This window comes from Staurois parvus, unplaced genomic scaffold, assembly GCF_062004578.1.
Source record: "Staurois parvus isolate SC_StPar_1 unplaced genomic scaffold, SC_StPar_1.0 ptg000783l, whole genome shotgun sequence".
In the NCBI taxonomy this organism is placed as follows: domain Eukaryota; kingdom Metazoa; phylum Chordata; class Amphibia; order Anura; family Ranidae; genus Staurois; species Staurois parvus.
This window is the reverse complement of record NW_028318579.1, coordinates 1,855,110-1,878,906: the sequence shown is the minus strand read 5'-3', so window position 1 is coordinate 1,878,906 and position 23,797 is coordinate 1,855,110. Positions and strand designations below refer to the sequence as shown.

The 23,797-nt window shown below is 48.2% G+C and overlaps 1 protein-coding gene across 1 annotated transcript in view; it reads right to left on the bottom strand.

Annotated features, from left to right (window-relative positions):
• KCNK9 (potassium two pore domain channel subfamily K member 9) overlaps window positions 1–11,094 on the bottom strand; it is a 281,558-nt gene extending 270,464 nt beyond the window's left edge. Inside the window, exon 1 of the mRNA XM_089654646.1 lies at window positions 8,607–11,094. Within this exon, the coding sequence (XP_089510772.1) occupies window positions 8,607–9,186 (580 nt within the window). The 5' untranslated portion in view covers window positions 9,187–11,094. The remainder of the gene's footprint in view (window positions 1–8,606) is intronic.
• Window positions 11,095–23,797: the final 12,703 nt, after the last annotated feature.

Here is a 23,797-nt window from a genome sequence, read left to right as displayed (position 1 = left end):
TCCTCCCACTGATACCAATGATGGGGCACTATTCCTCCCACTGACACCAATGATGGGGCACTATTCCTCCCACTGATACCAATAATGGGGCACTATTCCTCCCACTGATACCAATGATGGGGCACTATTCCTCCCACTGACACCAATGATAGAGCACTATTCCTCCCACTAACACCAATGACAGGGAACTATACCTCCACTGATACCAATGATGGGGCATTATTCCTCCCACTGACACCAATGATGGGGCATGATTCCTCCCACTGATACCAATGATGGGGCACTATTCCTCCCACTGACACCAATGATGGGGCACGATTCCTCCCACTGATACCAATGATGGGGCACTATTCCTCCCACTGACACCAATGATGGGGCACTATTCCTCCCACTGACACCGATAATGGGGCACTATTCCTCCCACTGATACCAATAATGGGGCACTATTCCTCCCACTGATACCAATGATGGGGCACTATTCCTCCCACTGATACCAATGATGGGGCACTATTCCTCCCACTGACACCAATGATGGAGCACTATTCCTCCCACTGACACCAATGATGGAGCACTATTCCTCCCACTGACACCAATGATGGAGCACTATTCCTCCCACTGATACCAATGATGAGGCACTATTCCTCCCTCTGATACCAATGATGGGGCACTATTCCTCCCTCTGATACCAATGATGGGGCACTATTCCTCCCACTGATACCAATGATGGGACACTATTCCTCCCACTGATACCAATGATGGGGCACTATTCCTCCCACTGACACCAGTGATGGGGCACTTTTCCTCCCACTGACACCAATGATGGGGTGCTATTCCTCCCACTGACACCAATGATGGGGCACTATTCCTCCCACTGATACCAATGATGGGACACTATTCCTCCCACTGATACCAATGATGGGGCACTATTCCTCCCACTGACACCAGTGATGGGGCACTTTTCCTCCCACTGACACCAATGATGGGACACTATTCCTCCCACTAACCCCAGTGATGGAGCACTATTCCTCCCATGGATACCAGTGATGGGGCACTTTATCTTCCATTAATACCAATGATGAGGCACTATTCCTCCCACTGACACCAGTGATGGGGCACTATTCCTCCCACGGATACCAATGATGGGGCACTATTCCTCCCACTGACACCAATGATGGGGTGCTATTCCTCCCACTGACACCAATGATGGGACACTATTCCTCCCACTGACACCAGTGATGGGGCACTATTCCTCCCATTGACACCAGTGATGGGGCACTATTCCTCCCACTGACACCAATGATGGGGGACTATTCCTCCCACTGATACCAATGATGGGGCACTATTCCTCCCACTGACACCAGTGATGGGGCACTATATCTCCCACGGATACCAGTGATGGGGCACTTTATCTTCCATTAATACCAATGATGAGGCACTATTCCTCCCACTGACACCAGTGATGGGGCACTATTCCTCCCACGGATACCAATGATGGGGCACTATTCCTCCCACTGACACCAATGATGGGGTGCTATTCCTCCCACTGACACCAGTGATGGGACACTATTCCTCCCACTAACCCCAGTGATGGAGCACTATTCCTCCCACGGATACCAGTGATGGGGCACTTTATCTTCCATTAATACCAATGATGAGGCACTATTCCTCCCACTGACACCAGTGATGGGGCACTATTCCTCCCACGGATACCAATGATGGGGCACTATTCCTCCCACTGACACCAATGATGGGGTGCTATTCCTCCCACTGACACCAGTGATGGGGCACTATTCCTCCCACTGACACCAGTGATGGGGCACTATTCCTCCCACTGACACCAGTGTTGGGGCACTATTCCTCCCACTGACACCAATGATGGGGGACTATTCCTCCCACTGATACCAATGATGGGGCACTATTCCTCCCACTGACACCAGTTATGGGGCACTATATCTCCCATTAATACCAATGATGAGGCATTGTTTACTCCCGCTGATGCCAGGACATTTTCTTCTCCCACTGCCCACAGTCCGGCCCCCGTGAACTCTGAAGGACAGTAAACTAGCCCGTAAAGTTTGGACACCCCCCACTGATATAATGTATGGCTAGCCTAAGTCTGTAGGAAAATGAGTGTGTTAGGGAACTACAAGTCTAATAATCCCCTTCATACAGGTAATACAAACACACAAGGGACATTTCTTTGATGAATACAGGAAGCTTGTAGCAAGATTGTAGTTATTAGAGTGTTGGAGAACTACAAGTCAAATCATGCCTTTTGCACCAAAAAAAGTTAATTTTCGACACCATACCTACGGCAAGCAGATGGATAATGGTGAAAATACAAATGTGACATCTCTGCAGCAGGTTTGTAAGATATTTCTTTTTTAAAAAGAACTAGAAATGTAAGCACGACCGCGGAATACATTTCGGAAGTAAATGGCCAAGACAGGTTAGACAATATATTTTATTTTTTTTAGACAGTCGGGTTGAGTTATCGGAGCTTCTCGTCTTCCCTTCTCACCCAACATCACAAACACAGAATGAAGTCAGCAGTTAAGGAACACGTAATGCTCTGTATTGGCGGCACTCATCGTGTTTGCAACGGGCTCCTGCTGGCTTCTAATCAGCAAGCAGCTGTTGAACCACAAGTGTAAGCAATCCTTCTATACACAAGCTAATGGGAAAATAATTGTCCAGCAATGCAAAGACAACAGCTGTTCTACCGGAAGGCCATTCTTCATTACCTGCAAGCTTTGACAATTACCATGTTCCAGTTCTGAAGAGCTTCAGGTGCTTTCACGTATTCACAACTGATGCAACAAACAATGCAATGGATAATTCGTATTATGGGCAGTGGCAGGCTGGGCTGGCAGAAGGCTCCAGCGAGGAGGTTAAGCATGCCCAATTCATTATAAATCACAAGCACCGGCCAAGCTTGAGATGTCCAACTCATGAAGTCATCTTCTTGGGTTGGTGTGACTCAGTGCTCCAAGAGGGACCCCGGCTTTAGCCAGCAGCTTGCCACCTCAGAGACCCAACCACGCATGCCCAATTCATTATAAATCACAAGCACTGGCCAAGCTTGAGATGTCCAACTCATGAAGTCATCTTCCTGGGTTGGTGTGACTCAGTGCTTCAAGAGGGACCCCAGCTTTAGCCAGCAGCTTGCCACCTCAGAGACTCAACCACACATGCCCAATTCATTATCAATCACAAGTACTGGCCAAGCTTGAGATGTCCAACTCATGAAATCATCTTCTTGGGTTGGTGTGACTCAGTTCTTCAAGAGGGACCCCAGCTTTAGCCACCAGCTTGCCACCTCAGAGACCCAAGCACACATGCTCAATTCATTATCAATCACAAGTACTGGCCAAGCTTGAGATGTACAACTCATGAAGTCATCTTCTTGGGTTGGTGTGACTCAGTTCTTCAAGAGGGACCCCGGCTTTAGCCAGCAGCTTGCCACCTCAGAGACCCAAGCACACATGCCCAATTCATTATAAATCACAAGCACTGGCCAAGCTTGAGATGTCCAACTCATGAAGTCATCTTCTTGGGTTGGTGTGACTCAGTGCTTCGAGAGGGATCCAAGCTTTAGCCACCAGCTTGCCACCTCAGAGACCCAACCACGCATGCCCAATTTATTATATATCACAATACAATAGATCAATGCTGTTTTAGGAATTCACAATAGGCTCTGGTAAATCTATAGAACTTCGAGGGTATGCATTTAGATATACCTAGACATTTAATACTTCAGCAAACTTTAGACCTACAGTTACATAGTTAGTCTGGCTGAAAAAAAAGACAAAAGTCCATCCGGTTCAACCATTAAACTCCGGATAATCTACAAGCACTGGCCAAGCTTGAGATGTCCAACTCATGAAGTCATCTTCTTGGGTTGGTGTGACTCAGTTCTTCAAGAGGGACCCCAGCTTTAGCCACCAGCTTGCCACCTCAGAGACCTAACCACGCTCAAAAAGGTCAACTAATTATAGTGGTGGTGATGACAATATACACTACAACTAATGCAACAACTACGGACAAGGACAATAACAGGCTGTCTCTGCAGTGGGTTCAAACAGCCTACTCTTGCTGAGGGGCTAAGTCCAAGCATGGTTTCTACAGTTTATTCCAAATCACAATGCAATAGGCAACTGCTATTTCAAGTATTATCAGTAGGCTGGGGTTAATTCTAAGGCTGCTGTAGAACTGCAAGGCTAAACTGAAAGGAATGCTTAGGCCGGTATTTCTTCAAGAGGGACTCCAGGTTTAGCCACCAGCTAGCCACCTCAGAGACCCAACCACACTCATAAAAGGTCAACTAATTATAGTGGTGGTGATGACAGTATACACTACAACTAATGCAACAAACAATGCAATGGATAATTCGTATTATGGGCAGTTGCAGGCTGGGCTGGCAGCAGGCTCCAGCGAGGAGGTTAAGCATGCCCAATTCATTATATATCACAATACAATAGATCAATGCTATTTTAGGAATTCACAATAGGCTCTGGTAAATCTATAGAACTTTGAGAGCATGCAATTAGATATACCTAGACCTTTAATACTTCAGAAAACGTTATACCTACAGTTACATAGTTAGTCTGACTGTAAAAAAAGACAAAAGTCCATCCGGTTCAACCATTAAACTCTGGATAATTTACAAGCACTGGCCAAGCTTGAGATGTCCAACTCATGAAGTCATCTTCTTGGGTTGGCGTGACTCAGTTCTTCAAGAGTGACCCCAGCTTTAGCCATCAGCTTGCCACCTCAGAGACCCAACCACGCTCACAAAAGGTCAACTAATTATAGTGGTGGTGATGACAATATACACTACAACTAATGCAACAACTACGGTAAATCAAGGACAATAACAGGCTGTCTCTCCGGCGGGTTCAAACAGCCTACTCTTGCTGAGGGGCTTAGTCCAAGCATGGTTTCTACGGTTCATTCCAAATCACAATGCATTAGACAACTGCTATTTTAAGTATTGTCGGTAGGCTGGGGTTAATTCTAAGGCTGCTGTAGTACTGCAAAGCTAAACTGAAAGGTATGCTTAGGCCAGTATTTCTTCAAGAGGGACTCCAGGTTTAGCCACCAGCTAGCCACCTCAGAGACCCAACCACACTCATAAAAGGTCAACTAATTATAGTGGTGGTGATGACAGTATACACTACAAGTAATGCAACAAACAATGCAATGGATAATTCGTATTATAGGCAGTTGCAGGCTGGGCTGGCAGCAGGCTCCAGTGAGGAGGTTAAGCATGCCCAATTCATTATTTATCACAATACAATAGATCAATGCTGTTTTAGGAATTCACAATAGGCTCTGGTAAATCTATATAACTTCGAGAGCCTGCAATTAGATATACCTAGACCTTTAGTACTTCAGAAAATGTTATACCTACAGTTACATAGTTAGTCTGGCTGTAAAAAAAGACAAAAGTCCATCCGCTTCAACCATTAAACTCTGGATAATTTACAAGCACCGGCCAAGCTTGAGATGTCCAACTCATGAAGTCATCTTCTTGGGTTGGTGTGACTCAGTTCTTCAAGAGTGACCCCAGCTTTAGCCATCAGCTTGCCACCTCAGAGACCCAACCACGCTCACAAAAGGTCAACTAATTATAGTGGTGGTGATGACAATATACACTACAACTAATGCAACAACTACGGTAAATCAAGGACAATAACAGGCTGTCTCTCCGGTGGGTTCAAACAGCCTACTCTTGCTGATGGGCTAAGTCCAAGCATGGTTTCTACGGTTCATTCCAAATCACAATGCATTAGACAACTGCTATTTTAAGTATTGTCGGTAGGCTGGGGTTAATTCTAAGGCTGCTGTAGAACTGCAAAGCTAAACTGAAAGGTATGCTTAGGCCGGTATTTCTTCAAGAGGGACCCCAGCTTTAGCCACTAGCTTGCCACCTCAGAAACCCAACGACGCTCATAAAAGGTCAACTAATTATAGTAGTGGTGATGACAGTATACACTACAACTAATGCAACAACTACATTAACTTAAGGACAATAATAGGCTGTCTCTGTAACGGGTTCAAACAGCCTATTCTTGCTGAGGGACTAAGTCCAAGCATGGTTTCTATGGTTTATTCCAAATCACAATGCAATAGACAACTGCTATTTCAAGTATTCTTGGTAGGCTAGGGTTAATATACGGCTGCTGTAGAACTGAAAGGCTAAATGGAAAGGTATGCTTAGACCTGTAGTTCTTCAGCCACTTTAGATCTACAAATAACCATGCTTTACCTAATCCAAAAGAGCTGGCCAAGTATTAGAAGAGCAACAACTAATTCAGTCACCTTGTTGAGTTGGTGTGTTCCAATTCTTCAAGAGCCATCAGCAACCCCACCACACGCAAGGTGACATAATTATAGTGGTGGTGATGGCAGTATACACTACAACTAAAACAACAAATAATACAACCAATAAATCATGGACACTGACAAGCTGCTCATACAGCCTACTCCTGCTGATGCACTACATGTCTAAGCATGGTCTCTACAGTTCATTCCAAATCACAATGCAATGGACAATTTGCTGTTTCAAGGATTCTTGGTAGGCTCAGGCAAATATAAGGCTTCTGTAACACTACAAGGCTGAAATGTATGCTTAGACTTGTAGTTGCTCAACTTTAGACCTACAGGTCATCCTTCGTTGCTTAAAAGAGTTGGACAAGCCCTAGAAGAACAACAGCTCATGAAGGCATCTTGTTGGGCTGAGGAGCCTCAATACTTCAAGAACAATCCTAACTTTAGTCACCAGCGACCCCATCACACTCAAGAAGATCACCTGGTAGTGATGCCAGTATACACTACAACTAATGCAACAAATAATGCAATGGTAAACTCATGGACTGTGATAGGCTGTGTGTGCTGCCGGTTCAAACAGCCTGCTCCTGCTGATGAACTACAAGTCTAAGCATGGACTCTACAGTTTATTCCAAATCACAATGTAATAGAGAAGTTGTTGTTTCAAGGTTTCTTTGGAAGGCTCGGGCTAATTCAAAGGCTGCTGTAGAACTACAAGGCTGAAATGTATGCTTAGACTTGTAGTTCTTCAGCAGCTTTACATCTACAAGTAACCATACTCTACCTAATCCAAATGAGTTGGCCAAGCATTAATAGAGCAACAACTAATGCAGTCACCTTGATGGGTTGTGTGTTCCAGTTCTTCAAGAGGGACTCTACTTTAGCCACCAGGGACCTCTCCACACTCAAAAAGGTCACCTAAATACAGTGGCATTGATGACAGTATACACTACAACTAAAGCAACTAATAATGCAATAAATGATGCTGTAGAACTACATGGCTAAAATATATGCTGAGACTTGTAGTTCTTCAGCTACTTTAGATCTACAAGTAACCATGCTCTGTCTAATCCAAACGAGTTGGCCAAGCCCTAGGAGAGCAACAACTAATGTAGTCACCTTGTTGGGTTGAGGTGTTCCAATTCTTCAAGAGGGACTCTACTTTAGCCACCAGGGACCTCTCCACAGTCAAAAAGGTCTGCTGTTGAACTACAAGGCTGAAATGTATGCTTAGACTTGTAGTTCTTAAGCAACTTTAGATCTACAGGTCAACCTTCCTTGCCCAACCTGCAAGAGTTGGCCAAGCCCTAGAAGAGCAACAACTAATGTAGTCACCTTGTTGGGTTGGTGTGTTTCAATTCTTCAAGAGGGACCCAACTTTAGCCACCAGGGACCCCTCCACACTCAAGAAGGTCACCTAAACACAGTGACATTGATGACAGTATACACTACAACTAAAGCAACTAATAATGCACTAAAGGCTGCTTTGGAACTACAAGGCTGAAATGCATGCTTAGACTTGCAGTTCTTCAGCAACTTCAAATCTACAGGTCAGCCTTCCTTGCCCAACCTACAAGAGTTGGCCAAGCCCTAGAAGAGCAACAACTAATGCAGTCACCTTGTTGGGTTGGAGTGTTTCAATTCTTCAAGAGGGACCCGACTTTAGCCACCAGGGTCCCCTCCACACTCAAGAAGGTCACCTAAATACAGTGGCATTGATGACAGTATACACTACAACTAAATCAACTAATAATGCAATAAAGGCTGCTGTGGAACTACAAGGCTGAAATGCATGCTTAGACTTGCAGTTCTTCAGCAACTTCAAATCTACAGGTCAAGCTTCCTTGCCCAACCTACAAGAGTTGGCCAAGCCCTAGAAGAGCAACAACTAATGCAGTCACCTTGTTGGGTTGGTGTGTTTCAATTCTTCAAGAGGGACCCGACTTTAGCCATCAGGGACCCCTCCACACTCAAGAAGGTCACCTAAATACAGTGGCATTGATGACAATATACACTACAACTAAATCAACTAATAATGCAATAAAGACTGCTGTGGAACTACAAGGCTGAAATGCATGCTTAGACTTGTAGTTCTTCAACAACTTTAGATCTACAGGTCAGCCTTCTTTGCACAACCTACAAGAGTTGGCCAAGCCCTAAAAGAGCAGCAACTCATGAAGGCATCTTGTTGGGTTGAGGTACCTCAATTCTTCCAGATCGACCCCAACTTTAACAACCAACGCCCCCACCAAACTCAAGAAAGGGTCACTTACCTATAGTGGTGATGACAGTGATGGCAAAGTAGAAGGAACCAGCAAATTTCCATTGGACCCCAGCTCGGTGGGGTTCGGACTGCATGATGACCAGCTCCAGCTGCCTGTAGTCCTCGCTGGTGATATTATATTTCCCTTTCAGGCGGATCTCCTCGGCTTTGAGCTTCTCCTCCTCCCTCATCTCATAGTCGGACTCCAGGGCATCAAAGACTGCGGCCCCCACCAGAAGATAGGTGAACGTGCAGATGATGAGGGACAAGGTCCGCACGTTCTGCCGCTTCATGGCCGCCAGCAACCGGCTGCGAAGGGGATCATGTCCCCCAGTCCTGGTGGTGGAGAGGGCACTGGGAAGTTGCAGACAGCAATGGCTGGGTTGGGCACCTGGAGAGTGGGAGTGGAGTGGGTGGTTGTGATGGTGGTGGATGCAGTGCTGGTGGTCACCTCTCCCCACTCCTTGTTCGTGTTCCTGGGATGTGGAGAGGCAGAGGAGGCTGCTGGATCTTCTGGACCAGGTACCCTGCAGCCTGGAGGCTCTGTGCAGGACTTGCCCAAACCAAGCCGTGCCAGTGCGCAGTGCCATCAACAAGACCACCTTCTGACTTGACTCCTGCCTGAAGCAGCAAGACCACCTTTTTTTTGGTTGCTACTTTTCTTTCTCCAGTAAGAACGAACTTTAGGAGCTCTGACTACTCTGTTGGCTTCTCCGACAACCCTCAAGCTTTAAGACCCAGCTTAGGTGCTCTCATTGCCAAGATGACCCACAGGCTTTGAGCGTTCTCCTCCTTCACCTCTTTTGGATCTCCACCAAGTTCACTTTAAGGCTTTTCTTTTCCCAAGAAGACCAAGCCTTGGATGCCTTCTTACCTTCTCAGATAAGTTCACCCCACAACTTCTCCAAGCTTGGACTTGGATCCTTCCTCTCTCCAACCAGTTCCAGTCTATACCCCCCAACCACCCTCCCACTTGGTTTACCTTTACCCACCAAAGCCACCACCGTTCTTCCTTTTTTTCCTGGATAACCAGATCCTGTAGTCTAAGCACAACCAAGAGTGAAAGCTTTTGGACCCTTCAGCCCACTCTTGTCTCCTTCTTTTCACCCATAGAGGAGAAGCAGTGCAAAAGGCTGGCCCTTCGGTTAATAATGGCTGTAAGACTTCCTTGGCTAAAACCACGTCCTTCTGTCTTATTTTAAGTGAAACTGGACAATGAGCAAACATTTGCCCCTGTGTAAATGAACCATTGGCGGGGGCTTTCAAAAGACCCAAGATGCATCCATAGGAGAGAAGGTAAAGGCTGCCTCCAAGCACCTCATCCTAAAATAAAGACTTCAAAGATGGGTAAAGGAAATTGGGAGAATTTGAAGAAGTAGAACAGCTTCCTTCAACATGGAACCAGCAGTTAGCAGTTAACAGAGACCTGTCCATACAAAGCTCCCCCTACCTTGAGCATCCTTGGACCAGCAAGCAATTTTACGTCAATGTCCCAAGGGTTCCTTAGATTCCAAAGTTTAGTAGTCCTCTCCTGTTATTTTTATTTAAATTTGTCTCATGGATAGGAAGGCAGGCACAGATGCAAGTAAACCCAGAAGTGCTCCAGTAAAAATTACTCCTCCTTTAGAACCAGAACAGAAATCCCTCCTGTGATTAGCAGCCACTTGTATAGAGAATCCAGGGTTAAACAGCAGCAAAGAGCCCTGCAGGCAAGGGTAGGGGGAACCGCACAGTCCAAGTAGAACAAGACACAAAAGCTGGGTGGGTGACAAGGAGACCCTCTTCTGCTTAGGTCACATTGGGAAATAGCCACAATCCAGTCTGACTTTTTGTCCTCTTGCCCACATCAAAAGCAAGGCTGCAGTTTCTCTGGGCTAGGAGCATTAAGACCAGGCTAGACTAGAGCTCACAATAGGCAGCCAAAGCAGGGTGGTGTCCAGACAGCCTGGTCATCCCAGTGGCAAGCAGCAGCTAAGCATCACCAACAGCACTGAGGAACCCAGATGTCTCAGGTACCTGCATCCTAACCAGGTCTCTTCCTTTTCTTTGCAACTGCTTAATTTTTTTTTTCTTTTTTTTCTTTTTTGGAGATTGACAGATGCTGGGAGGCTGATCAGAAAGTGATCTCAGAAGGATTTTATGGGTGAGGGCTCTGATGCCCTCTCTATGGCTTCAAGCACTCCTCTGGCTCTCTTGTGCCTTGTTGCCAACAAGCCAAACACCTGGTTCATTTTTCTTTTCTTTTTTTCCTCTCTCTGTGATCAGACTCCTTGCAACTCTACACTAGCTTCTGTTGCATCCTCTCTCTCTCTCCTCTTCCAACTCTCCTCCCCCAATGTCTTGCTGGGACCACTCCTACAGAATATATTAATCCTTCAGGGAATCACTGGAAGCCAACACCACGTGGTCTACTGTTTGAAGCTGGGGTGTGTATGGGTTGGGGAGGGTAAAGGATGGGGATGGGGGGGTGGATAGTTTGCATTAATGATGATGAAGCATCCAGAAAATAGGGAGTGAGGAGGCAATGTCAAACTGAACATCACTGCTTCTGCTCTGACTGCTGGAGGAGACAGAAATAGGGGTGGGGGGAATCAAACACAGAAGATGCGATTCAAACTAGGACAGGGGAGGTTGTGACTTTGCAATCTGTGTGAGATTAATCTGTGCATCTGTTGGCTGGGACAAGAGGATGCATCTGTTGCTGGGGATCTGCGGCGCGGTCTGGTGTGTGTGCGATAGGGACCCGAGCTGGCCGCGGGCTTGGCGCTGCGCTTCCGTGGCTCAGGCGTACTGAGAAAAAAAAAATTGTAATCGCTTGCAAGCATGAGCCGTTAACCCCTTGCTGCCAGTTCCCTAAGTAAAAAAAAAAAAGTATTGCAAATGAGGCGAGGAGTTAAAATCTCAGGATCCTGCTGGCCAAGCGGTTATTACCACCAGGAGGGGAGGTGAGGGGACTTCGATTGCAATTGCATGGAGTTTGTATGTTCTCCCTGTGCTTGTGTGGGTTTCCTCCAGAAAAAAATAAAATCATGCCAATAGGTTAATGTCTGCCGTATCCCATTAACATTTGCCGTGCCCCATTAACAGCTGCCGTACCCCATTAACATCTGCCATACCCCGTTAACGTCTGCCGTACCCCATTAACGTCTGCCGTTCCCCATTAACGTCTGCCGTGCCAATTAACATCTGCCGTACCCCATTAATGTCTGCCGAACCCCATTAACGTCTGCCGTTCCCCATTAACATCTGCCGTACCCCATTAACGTCTGCCGTGCCAATTAACATTTGCCGTACCCCATTAACATCTGCTGAACCCCATTAACGTCAGCCATACCCCGTTAACGTCTACCGTGCCCCATTAACATCTGCCGTACCCCATTAACGTCTGCCGTGTCCCATTAACGTCAGCCGTACCCCATTAACGTCTGCCGTGCTCTATTAACGTCAGCCGTACCCCATTAACGTCTGCCGTGCCCCATTAACGTCAGCCGTACCCCATTAATGTTTGACGTGCTCCATTAACGTCGGCAGTACCCCATTAACGTCTGCCATACCCCATTAACGTCAGCCGTACCCCATTACTGTCTGCCGTTCCCCATTAATGTCAGCCGTACCCCATTAACGTCTGTCATGCCCCATTAACATCAGCCGTACCCCATCACTGTCTGCCGTTCCCCATTAACGTCAGCCGTACCCCATTAACATCTGCCGAACCCCATTAACATCAGCCGTACCCCATTAACGTCTGCCGTGCCCCATTAACGGCAGCCATACCCCATTACTGTCTGCTGTTCCCCATTAACGTCAGCCGTACCCCATTAACGTCTGCCGAACCCCATTAACGTCAGCCGTACCCCGTTAACGTCTGCCGTGCCCCATTAATGTCAGCCATACCCCATTAATGTCAGCCATACTCCATTAACGTCTGCCGTGCCCCATTAACGTCTACCATGCCCCATTAACGTCTGCCGTACCCCGTTGAGCGTAGAGGCAACCCGACCGTAGATTGTCGGTTGTGCGTCGTTAAGCCTACGTTTACACTGATGCGGTGCAGAATTCGCAGCGTTTTCTGTGCAAATTCCGCACCGCGTCATAATCGCATAAACCGCTGCGGGTGTGTATGTTAAGTTAACAACACCCTGAAATCAGTCCGCAAAACGCGATGCGATGTGCAGAATCAGATCGCTTAGGTGTGAATACCTATGCGATCTGATTCTAGTGCAGACCAAAAAAAAAGGGTCCTGCACGTTTTTGGTGCCGGTGCGGTGCGATTAGAACCATACAAAATGTACGCCTCCAATTGTACCGCACACAAATCGCATGTGATTTGCACAGGAAGGTGGTGCGGTTTCTGTGCGAATCGCATGCGATATACCGCACCGCATATGTGTGAACCCGGGCTAAAGCTGGACTCCAGGTACACAGGTTAACACAGAGATAAAATATATATTAGGAGCTGTGTTATCTGCCAAATGATTTCTAGTTCTGTCCATCCAGTCCTGAGTTTTACACAGTGCAGCCTAGCAGGACAGGAGACCGGATTATTATCTGCTGCAGTTTACCAACAATTACAGGTCTCCTTCCCTCCCCCCAGCCTGTCAATGGACAGAGAAAAGAAGAATCGCTAGCCCCCAGTGTGTGGGGCTAGGTGTGGCCAGGGGCTGATTGACAAAGTACAGGTTTTCTGTTGACAGCCACGCCCCCTGCAACATTTTTTCATCCCCCCCCCCCCCCGTAGTGCAAGAAGGCACAGCCTACATGACAGTGACAACTCTGCTCTGAATTCTGGCATCGTTGTCACCTCATCACAAGATGCTGCGTCTCACTGATCAGAGTGTAACAGTTGTAGCCAGGGGTGTATTTACCACAAGGCTAACAAGGCATTTGCCTAGGGCGGCATTTTTCAGCAGGGTGGCACTGACCCCCTGGAAGATGGGACACACATGGCATGGGGACCAGTTGGGATCCGAGAGAGGCTGTGGGCTGCTTGACGGTGTGTGTATGCAGAGCCTGACTCTTGTTCCCGGAAGGGGTTGGTGGTGGGTGTATGGGGGGCTATGGTAGTGTAAGGCTCCCTCGGCCAGCGCAGGGGGCATGTAAGTGTAAGGCTCCCTCGGCCAGCGGGGGGGGGGTGTAAGTGTAAGGCTCCCTCGGCCAGTGGGGGGGGGGGTGTAAGTGTAAGGCTCCCTCGGCCAGCAGGGGGGAGGGGGGGTGTAAGTGGAAGGCTGTCTCAGCCAGCAGGGGGAGGTGTAAGTGGAAGGCTCTCTCGGCCAGCAGGGGGGGGAGTGTAAGTGGAAGGCTCTCTCGGCCAGCGGGGGGGGGGTGTAAGTGGTAGGCTCTTTCGGCCAGCAGGGGGGGGGGGGTGTAAGTGGAAGGCTCTCTCTCAGCCAGCGCAGGGGGCATGTAAGTGGAAGGCTCTCTCGGCCAGCGGGGGGGGGGTGTAAGTGGAAGGCTCTCTCAGCCAGCAAGGGGGGGGTGTAAGTGGAAGGCTCTCTCGGCCAGCAGGGGTGTGTGTGTAAGTGAACGGCTCTCTCAGCCAGTGGGGGGGTGTAAGTGGAAGGCTCTCTCGGCCAGCAGGGGGGGGGGTGTAAGTGGTAGGCTCTCTCGGCCAGCGGGGAGGGGGGGTGTAAGTGGAAGGCTCTCTCGACCAGCAGGGGGGGCTTCTTTTGGCGGGTGTTAGTGAAAGGCTCTCTCGGCCGGGGGGGGGGTTTGGTGTTGGTCGGTGTCAGGCGGGGGGGGGAGTCAGCTGTAGGTGGAAGGCAGACTATTTTTGTGTTGTCCAGGGCAGCACAAAACCTAAATACTCCACTGGTAGGTATGTAGCAAGACACATGTAAGAGGCTGCAGCAGGGGCTGATCTGTGTCAAATCTTTGTGAACACAGTCAAGAGTCAGCCATGGAAGTACACAGCGACTCTGGATGATGCCTGAACCTACAGATGCAACAATGCCTGTGCGCATAGCATTTAGGGCAGATTTCAAAAGGCTGCCCTATGCGCCAAAAGCATGTAAAAGAAGTCCCTGATCCTTTTCCAAAATGGTGATGGACGTTTGTGCCCTGGAACTGCTGGGAAGCTCAGGAGTCAGTGGACGGCAGCTTCCATCGGAGGCTTTAGGGCTAGGCTCACACCTACAGATCCAATGGAGCGTGTGCACGTTTCTGTGTGTCGGACATCCCATCGATTTCAATAGGCTGCCCTGGGCGCCAAAAACGTAGCAAAGAAGTCCCTGACCCTTTTCTAAACTGATGATGGACATGACTGCCTTGAAACTGCTGGGAGGCTATGGAGTCAGTGGACGGCAGCTTCAATCGGAGGCTTTAAGGCTAGGCTCACACCTACAGGTGGAGCGTGTGCACCAGGGGCAGACTGACAACTCATGGGGCCCCCGGGCAATAGGGGATCATGGGGCCCCTGTGTCCTTGCCCAAACTCAAAAAAGCCTATGAAAAAGGTACTTGGGGCATCTCATGGGCCCCCTACTGACCCCAGGCCCTCGGGCAGTGCCCGAGTTTCCAAATGGTCAGTCCTCCCCTGGTGTGCACGTTTCTGCGTGTCGCGCGTCGGATATCCCATTGATTTCAATAGGCTGCCCTGAGTGCCAAAAGTGTAGCAAGTCCCTGACCCTTTTCCAAAATGATGATGGACATGACTGCCGTGGAACTTCTGGGAGGCTCAGGAGCAGGGGCAGACTGACCATTCGAGCACTCGGGCACTGCCCGAGGGCCCTGGGTCAGTAGGGGGCCCCATGAAATGCCCCTGGTACCTTTTATAGGCTTTTTTGAGTGTGCTTTGAATGTGGGCAAGGACATAGGGGCTCCATGATGCCCTATTGCCCGGGGGCCCCATGAGTTGTCAGTCCGCCTCTGCTCAGGAGTCAGTGGATGGCAGCTTCCATCGGAGGCTTTAGGGCTAGGCTCACACCTACAGATGCAATGGAGCGTGTGCACTTTTCTGTGTGTTGCGCGTCGGACATCCCATTGATTTCAATAGGCTGCCCTGGGCGCCAAAAGCGTAGCAAAAAAGTCCCTGACCCTTTTCCAAAATGGTGATGGACACGACTGCCGTGGAACTGCTGGGAGGCTCAGGAGTCAGTGGATGGCAGCTTCCATCGGAGGCTTTAGGGCTAGGCTCACACCTACAGATGCAACAACGCCTGTGCGTATGGCATTTAGGGCAGACCATTGATTTCAATAGGCTGCCCTATGCGCCAAGAACACGGAACACGGAGAAGAAGTCCCTGACCCTTTTTCCTAAATGGTGATGGACATGACTGCCGTAGAACTGCTGGGAGGCTCAGGAGTCAGTGGACGACAGCTTCCATCGGAGGCTTTTCAGGCAGGCATTCTTGATTTAAAGGGCGATTATCTCTAGCAATGAATTTCATCCGGGAAGAATATCTCTGTAGGTCAGATAACAGGCGGCCTGATGAAGTCTTTTTCCATTTCACCTCTCCGGCGTTCCTCCCGCTCTCCCCGGTGGGATCTGGACGCTTTTTTACTTAGCGCCTTTAAAGTGCTTCCATGGCGTGCGTACGGCAGATCTCGCCTCCCCTCTGCGCGGGGAGACGATGGACGGACGGCTGCCTCTTAGCCTGCATCTCCTTGGAGACAAGATACAAATCTCAGGATGGCTTCTCCTGGTTAAAAATGTATGGTGATTAAAAGCCGACAAAACGGCGATTTATAGCTCGCCATTCTGCTGGTATCCCAACATGTCTCTGCATCAGGATTGGCTGGCAGGAGAGCCGAAATGTGGGTGTCTGTGAATGGTATAACCTGGCAAAGTGCACCTGTCATGAGCAGGGATGGACTGACAACTCATGGGGCCCCCGGGCAATAGGGGATCATGGGGCCCCTGTGACCTTGCCCACACTCAAAAAAGCCTATAAAAAGGTACCAGGGGCATTTCATGGGGCCCCCTACTGACCCTGGGCCCTCGGCAGTGCCCGAGTGCTCGAATGGTCAGTCTGCCCCTGGTCATGAGGGATATCTGTAGACCTGCCATTGCTGGCTGCCCTCTGAGAATGCTGTTTGCCTGGCTGCCTCTGCTTTCAGTATTTTCTGAAAGTCGGAGACGTCATGCTTTCTCTCTGTCTTGCAGGCCATTGGCTCAGATCGTCATAAAGCCAATCCAATAGCATTCCAGCCAGGCAGTTAGTATTTTCAGAAGGCAAATGGAGAACCAGCTTCATGTCCAGTTAGGCATTTGTTAAATCTGGCCTCCAGCCTTCAGTCTTGGACAGGTGTATCAGCTCCTCTCCTGGACTGAAATGTCTTACTCTGATTTCACTGCACACTGTGAGCGTCTCACAATGTGCATTAGAAGGTGCAGCAACTCAGAGAGAGCTCCGCCTCATTTCCTGGCCGGAGGGCATCATCTAGCTTTTCCTCCCCGACCGGACTGTCCCTGGCCCGCCCCTTTCATTCATTGGATTTCAGCTCTGTCAATCATGGGGTCTCAGCATCGCATGTGAGCAGGGGCGGACTGACAACTCATGGGGCCCCTGGGCAAAAGGGGATCATGGGGCCCCTGTGTCCTTGCCCAAACTCACAAAAGCCTATGAAAAAGGTACCAGGGGCATCTCATGGGGCCCCCTAGTGACCCTGGGCCCTCGGACAGTGTCCGAGTGCTCGAATGGTCAGTCTGCCCCTGCATGTGAGCGTTACCTGGGGGAGGTCTGCATGCAGTGCAATGGCGGCACAGGCATAGAATTGCATTTGTTTGTGTTCGGCAGCTGCACTGCCCGCTGATAGCGACATGCTTTTAGTGCCGGTTCGCACAATAGAAACGCAGTCCAGATCAGGGGCAGACTGACAACTCATGGGGCCCCCGGGTAATAGGGGATCATGGGGCTCCTGTGTCCTTGCCCAAACTCAAAAAAGCCTATGAAAAAGGTACCAGGGGCATCTCATGGGGCCCCCTACTGACCCCAGGCCCTCGAGCAGTGCCCGAGTTTCCAAATGATCAGTCCGCCTTTGGTCAGGGCTGAGGGCTCTTGGGAGGAGCACTGAGACAGGGTGCTGTGATGTTTTCAGAAAATACATACAGTATCCTGCTGGCCCCTCCCACCAGCCACGATCTGCCTGAATTGCATAGAGAAGCATAGAGACCCAGTGATGACATCAATGAATCTAAAATAATTCCTATTCCTGTAGGGTCACTCTAGTGCCACATAATATTCAGGACCAAATCCATAGAGAAAAAATGTGGACTTTACTGGCACAGAAAGGCGCACACGTGATACAGTATGAAATGTTACACAACGTTTTATTACAAAAGTTGCATCAAATAATTGTAAATTCTGTTACAGGTCATAAAACAACGCCGGTACCTATTAAACAACCACTCACTGCACTCATCTACCACAGAAAAAGATTTTTTTCTGAAATTCATTGTTGATCTTTTATAGGACATACAGAGGAACGCTGCAGTGGTGACTAAATGAGAAGGAGATCAATAACAATATATAATGCTATAGGACGTGCGTATATTAGCAGAACAAATCTTAAGTCATACGAGTGTGGCTGAGCGTACACGGAACCCCCTGGGGGGCACCGAGGCAAGCAGGAGAGGAGCAGCAGCCAGAACCCCTCTATCCCGGGCAGGAAGCAGACATACAGCATATAGTCAACACTGTGTAAGGCTAGCCTGAGGGCGTCTCAATCAAGGCCCATATATTAGATAGCACTTACATTGGTAATAAGATTCAAACTGGGTGAGCCCAAACTATGGCATGAAATCCTATATAAATCCACGTGGAAAGGTGTGAAAGACATGCTTTATATTTGCTGAGACCAGTTGGGAACCTAAGGGGATAAGAGTTGTATGAATGTATGTGGTCCTAACTACAGACAGTAGGAGAGGGAGAGAGAAAGTGAGGGAGAGAAAGAAAGAAAGAAAGAAATAGCGGGAGAGACAGAAAGAGAGGAAGAGACAGAGAGGGAGAGAGAAAGAAAGAAAGAAAGAAATAGTGGGAGAGACAGAAAGAGAGGGAGAGACAGAGAGGGAGAGAGAAAGAAAAAGAAATAGCGGGAGAGACAGAAAGAGAGGGAGAGACAGAGAGGGAGAGAGAAAGAAAGAAAGAAAGAGGAAGAAATAGAGAGAGGGAGAGAGAAAGAGGGGCGAGAGAGAGAGAAGGGGGAGAGAGAGAGAGAAATAGAGAGAGAGAGACAGGGAGGAGAGAGAAAGAGAGAGAGAGAAAGAACGAAAGAAAGAAAGAGAAGGGGACAAGATAAAGAAATAGAGGGAGAGAGAAAGCAAGAGAGAGAGAGGGGGGGGAGAAATAAATAAATAGAGAGAGAGTGAGCGAGAAAGGGGAGGGAGAGAGAGAGAAAGAAATAGAGAGAGTGAGACAAAGAGAGAGGGAAAGAGGGAGAGAGAGAGAAATAGAGAGAGCAAGAGAAAAAAAGGGGGAGAGAGAGAGAAAGAGGGAGAGAGAAAGAAAGAAATAGAGAGAGATGGAGAGAGAGAGAAATAGGGAGAGAGAGAGAAATAGAGAGAGGGTGGAGAAAGAGGGGGAGAGAGAAAGAAATAGAGAGATGGAGAGAGAAAGAGGGGGGAAAGGGAGGGAGGGGGGGAGAGAGAGAGAAAGAGAGGGAGAGAGAGAGGGAGAGAGAAAGAAATAGAGAGAGGGAGAGAGAAAGCAATATAGAGAGAAAGAGAGAAAGAAATACAGAGAGGGAGAGAGAGAAATAGAGAGGGAGAGAGAAAGAAAGAAATAGAGAGGGAGAGAGAAAGCAATATAGAGAGAAAGAAATAGAGAGAGGGAGAGAGAGAAAGAAAGAAATAGAGAGAAGGAGAGAGAAAGAGGGGGAGAGAAAGAAATAGCGAGAGGGAGAGAAGAAGAGAGAGAAAGAGAGGGAGAGAGAAAGAAAGAAATAGAAAGGGAGAGAAAGAGGGGAGGGAGAGATAAAGAGAGGGAGAGAGAAAGAAGAAAGAGAGAGAGGGAGAGAGAAAGAAATAGAGAACGGGAGAGAGAAAGAGGGGAGGGAGAAAGAGAGGGAGAGAGAAAGAAATAGAGAGAGAGGGAGAGAGAAAGAGAGAGGGGGGGAGGGAGATAAAGAGAAAGAGTGGGCTATAAAAAGATATATAAAGGGAGAGAGAAAGAGAGCGAGAGAAAGATAGAGTGAGAAAGGGTTAGAGAAAGAAAGAGAGATATAAAGGGAGAGAGATAGAGGAAAAGAGAGGGATATATATACAGTGTATATATATATACTGTACATATGGAGCTAGAGGAAGAAAGAGAGAGAAGGAAAGGGTGAGAGAGGGAGGGAAAACCTGCCACCATCATTTAAATGGTCCAAATGGTCTACCACAAAATACAGAGGTAACTGACAGACCTGACATAAAAAAACAGATAGAAAACTTCCAAAACAACGCCTATGAGGTAAGCCAACAAGGTATCAACCAGACAGCAAAGGACTTCCCCAAATACTGTATCACACACATTTGCAGAAACAGCTCAACTGAAAAAAAATCTACAAGAAACCATCCAACAAACAATCCAATAAAAGGTTCAACAAAGAACGCAAAGTGTTAAGGAACACCTTACAGACTTTCTCAAATAACACAGAGACCCCGACAACACTAACCTAAGGATCGCCCATGGCATCCTACAGAAAAATACAAACCTTTAAAAAAGAAAAAGCAAAACTTAATTTCCTGCAATAGGTAGAGGAGGCATTTCAGGAAAACTCTTTATGGAAAATATGGGAGAATATTGGCTCAGTACCCAGGAAAAACAAAACCCACATCCAATATGGCGACATCTGGCTCAACCACTTTAAGAACCTCTACAGAGATATTCCAGAAGAGGCGCTAACTGTAGAACAAAAAGACATCATTAAAAGCCTAAATGATATGGAAGAAAAAAATCAAGGACTTCCAAAACCCCCTAGATGTACCAATTAAACTGGAAGAAATAACAAAGAAAACCCAACACCTGCAAACTTAAAAAAGCCAATGGGATGGACAGAATCCTGCCAAAGATGATTAAAAACAGCTCCCCAGATGTACATGCTAAAATATGTAAAGTGTTCAACCTGGTCCTGAGTGCTGGTTACTACCCTAAAGTATGGAACCAAGGCCTGATAACACCCATCCATAAGAGTGGAGACCAGTATGATCCAGCCAATTACAGAGGGATATGCATCAGCAGCACACTAGGAAAATTATTCAACAGAAGTCACGTGGGGTTCATGCCAAACCATCGCAGACAACATCTACACCCTGCACTGTCTCATCAAGAATCATGTCCACAATACAAAGCATGGGAAGATAATGGTGGACTTTAAGAAGGTCTTTAACTCAGTGTGGCCCCCAGGCCTGTTCCTTAAACTACTGGAGAGTGGAATACGAGAGAAAACATATGATGTCATCAAGAGTTCAAATACTGAGGACAGCACCCAAAAAGTGATTGGGAAAAGAACAGAGCTCTTCCGTCAGAACCATGGAGTCAGACAGGGTTGCAGTCTAAGTCCAACCATCTTCAACATCTACATCAATGAACTGGCTGCAGCTCAAGAATCCTCCCCAGCACCTGGACTGACAGTGCCAAATGGACACTACCTATCAACCCAAGTTAAAAAAAAAAAGCCCTTCCTTTACATTAAACAACTACACTCTTGATGAATCCAAAAACTACACATACCTTGGCTTTGCCTAGAAATGGACAAATCAGGAAGTTTCAAGCCAGCCATAGAGGCCTTAAAAGACAATTCATGAAGAGTCTTCTATGCCATCAGGAGACAGCTGTACCACATAAAACCACCAGTAAGAGTCTGGCTTAGAATTGTTAATGGTGTCATCACCCCAATTCATCTTTATAGCAGTGAAGTTTGTGGTCCTGTTACCTACCTAGACCTATCCAAATGGGACTTCAGCCTGACAAAAATATTTCATGTGGAATTCTGCAAGCACCTCCTCCAAGTCCATCAGAGCTCCTCCAATGGTGCTTGCTGGTCTGAGCTTTGCAGATTTCCCTTACTTCGCACAGTGCAGGAGAGGGCATTATCATACTGGGACTACCTACAGAACAGCAGTCCTAACTCATACCACCAAAAGACCCTACTGACCAATAAGCAGTGGTCGAAGCCATGTGGCCTGCAACAACTCATCAGCACTTTGTCTATCCCAAACTCCCAACAATCTGGCCTGACAAAATCTAAAAAAAAAAAAAACATAATAATTGATTCCAAATAACAATAAGTTGGGGAATGGAGAAACAAAAAACAAACTCCAAGAAACTGTGTACCAGTCACTGCAGAGAGACTACAAACTGGCCCCATACCTGGAGGTGCTACAAAACCCCCAAAGACAGACTCTGAGCCAGAGGTGTCCTTAGGGTTGGTGTCACCCGGTGCGGTAACACTTGGTGACACCCCATCCGACGATCCCCGCAGAATGGATTGGATCTAAAGATTGAGCATAATGGATCGGACTCCAATCCATTATGCTCAATCCGCAGATCCAATCCATCCTGCAGGGATTGTCAGCTATCTTTACAACTTACCTTTTCTTGGAGCGGGTCTGGTGTCACCCCGTATAGGTTGCATGCCGACGATCCCCACAGGATGGATCGGATCGATCCTGCGGGGATCGTCAGCTTGCTTTACAACTTACCTTTTTGTGGAGTGGGTCCAGTGTCACCCCGTGCGGTCGGTGCAGGGGCGGACTGACCATTTGGAAACTCGGGCACTGCCCGAGGGCCCGGGGTCAGTAGGGGGCCCCATGAGATGCCCCTGGTACCTTTTTCATAGGCTTTTTTGAGTTTTGGCAAGGACACAGGGGCCCCATGATCCCCTATTGCCCAGGGGCCCCATGAGTTGTCAGTCCGCCCCTGGGTCGGTGTCACCCGGTGCGGACCGTACCCCCCGCACATGCCTCGGGACCCCACTGCTCTGAGCCCACAGCCTGGAAATCCAATCAGGACAGGCAACAGACAGACCTACAAGCCAAGGGAGAGTAGACTGTGCCAGCAATGTGACCAGGGGGTCCTGGAGGACGAGGTCCACTTGCTTCTACAGTGCCCCAAGTACTCATCAGTGAGGGACACCAACTTCCAGAGACTCTCCACTCACATCTTCACCTCTAGGAAACTCAAAATTCTACTGGGAAAAGCTAATTGTGAAAATTGCTGCACGATACGTGAAAGCATGCCACAGACTGAGAGGGACATGAAAAACAGGGGACTTAAAAATCCTTTACATGGACTCTTCCCCTATCCCCCCTTATATTACCCCTTACCCCCCTCCCCCTTTCCCATACAAACTGCTTTGGAAATGCTAAAATGTTATTTGGTCCTGCCAAAAAAGCTCATTTGAATTTGATAGAGAGAGGGGAGATGGAGAAAGAGAGGGATAGAGAGAGAGTGGGGGGGGGGGGTAAGGGAGGGATAGAGAGAGAGAGAGTGAGGGGGGGGGGGTTGGGGGGAGAGATAGAGAGTGAGGGGGAAGAGAGAGAGTTGGGGGGGGGGAGAGATAGAGAGAGAGAGTGAGGGGGAAGAGAGAGAGTGGGGGAGAGAGAGAGTTGGGGGGAGAGAGAGGGATAAAGAGAGTGAGGGGAGATGGAGAAAGAGAGGGGTAGAGAGTGGGGGGGAGTGAGGGAGGGATAGAGAGAGAGAGAGTGAGGGGGGTAGAGAGTGAGGGGGGGAGAGAGAGGGATATAGAGAGAGTTGAGGGGGGGAGGGATAGAGAGTGAGGGGGGAGAGAGAGAGAGAGAGAGAGAGAGAGAGTGGGGGGAGAGAGAGAGGGATAAAGAGAGTGAGGGGGGGGGGGTAGAGAGGGATAGAAAGAGTGGGGGGGGGGAGAGAGGGATAGAGAGAGTGAGGGGGGGGGAGGGAGGGATAAAGAGAGTGAGGGGGGAAGAGAGAGAGAGCAAGAAAGCTAGAGAGAAAAAGAGAGGAAGAGAAAAAGAGAAGAGAACAAGGGGGAGAGAGAGAAAGCGAGACGGGGGAGAAAGAGAGAGGGAAAAAGAGTGAAAGAGGGAGAGAGAGAGAGAAGGGTAGAGAGAGAGAGTGAGAGGGAGGAGAGAGAAAGAAGAGAGGAGGAGAGATAGAAGGGAGATAAAGAGAGAGAGGAAAAGAAAGAAAAGGAAGGGGAAAGAGGGGTATGGAAGAGATAAAAGGTAAGGAGAGAAAAAAGAAGTGAGGCAGAATGATAGGAAAAATAGAGAATCAAAGGGAACAGAGTGGTAGAGCAGAGA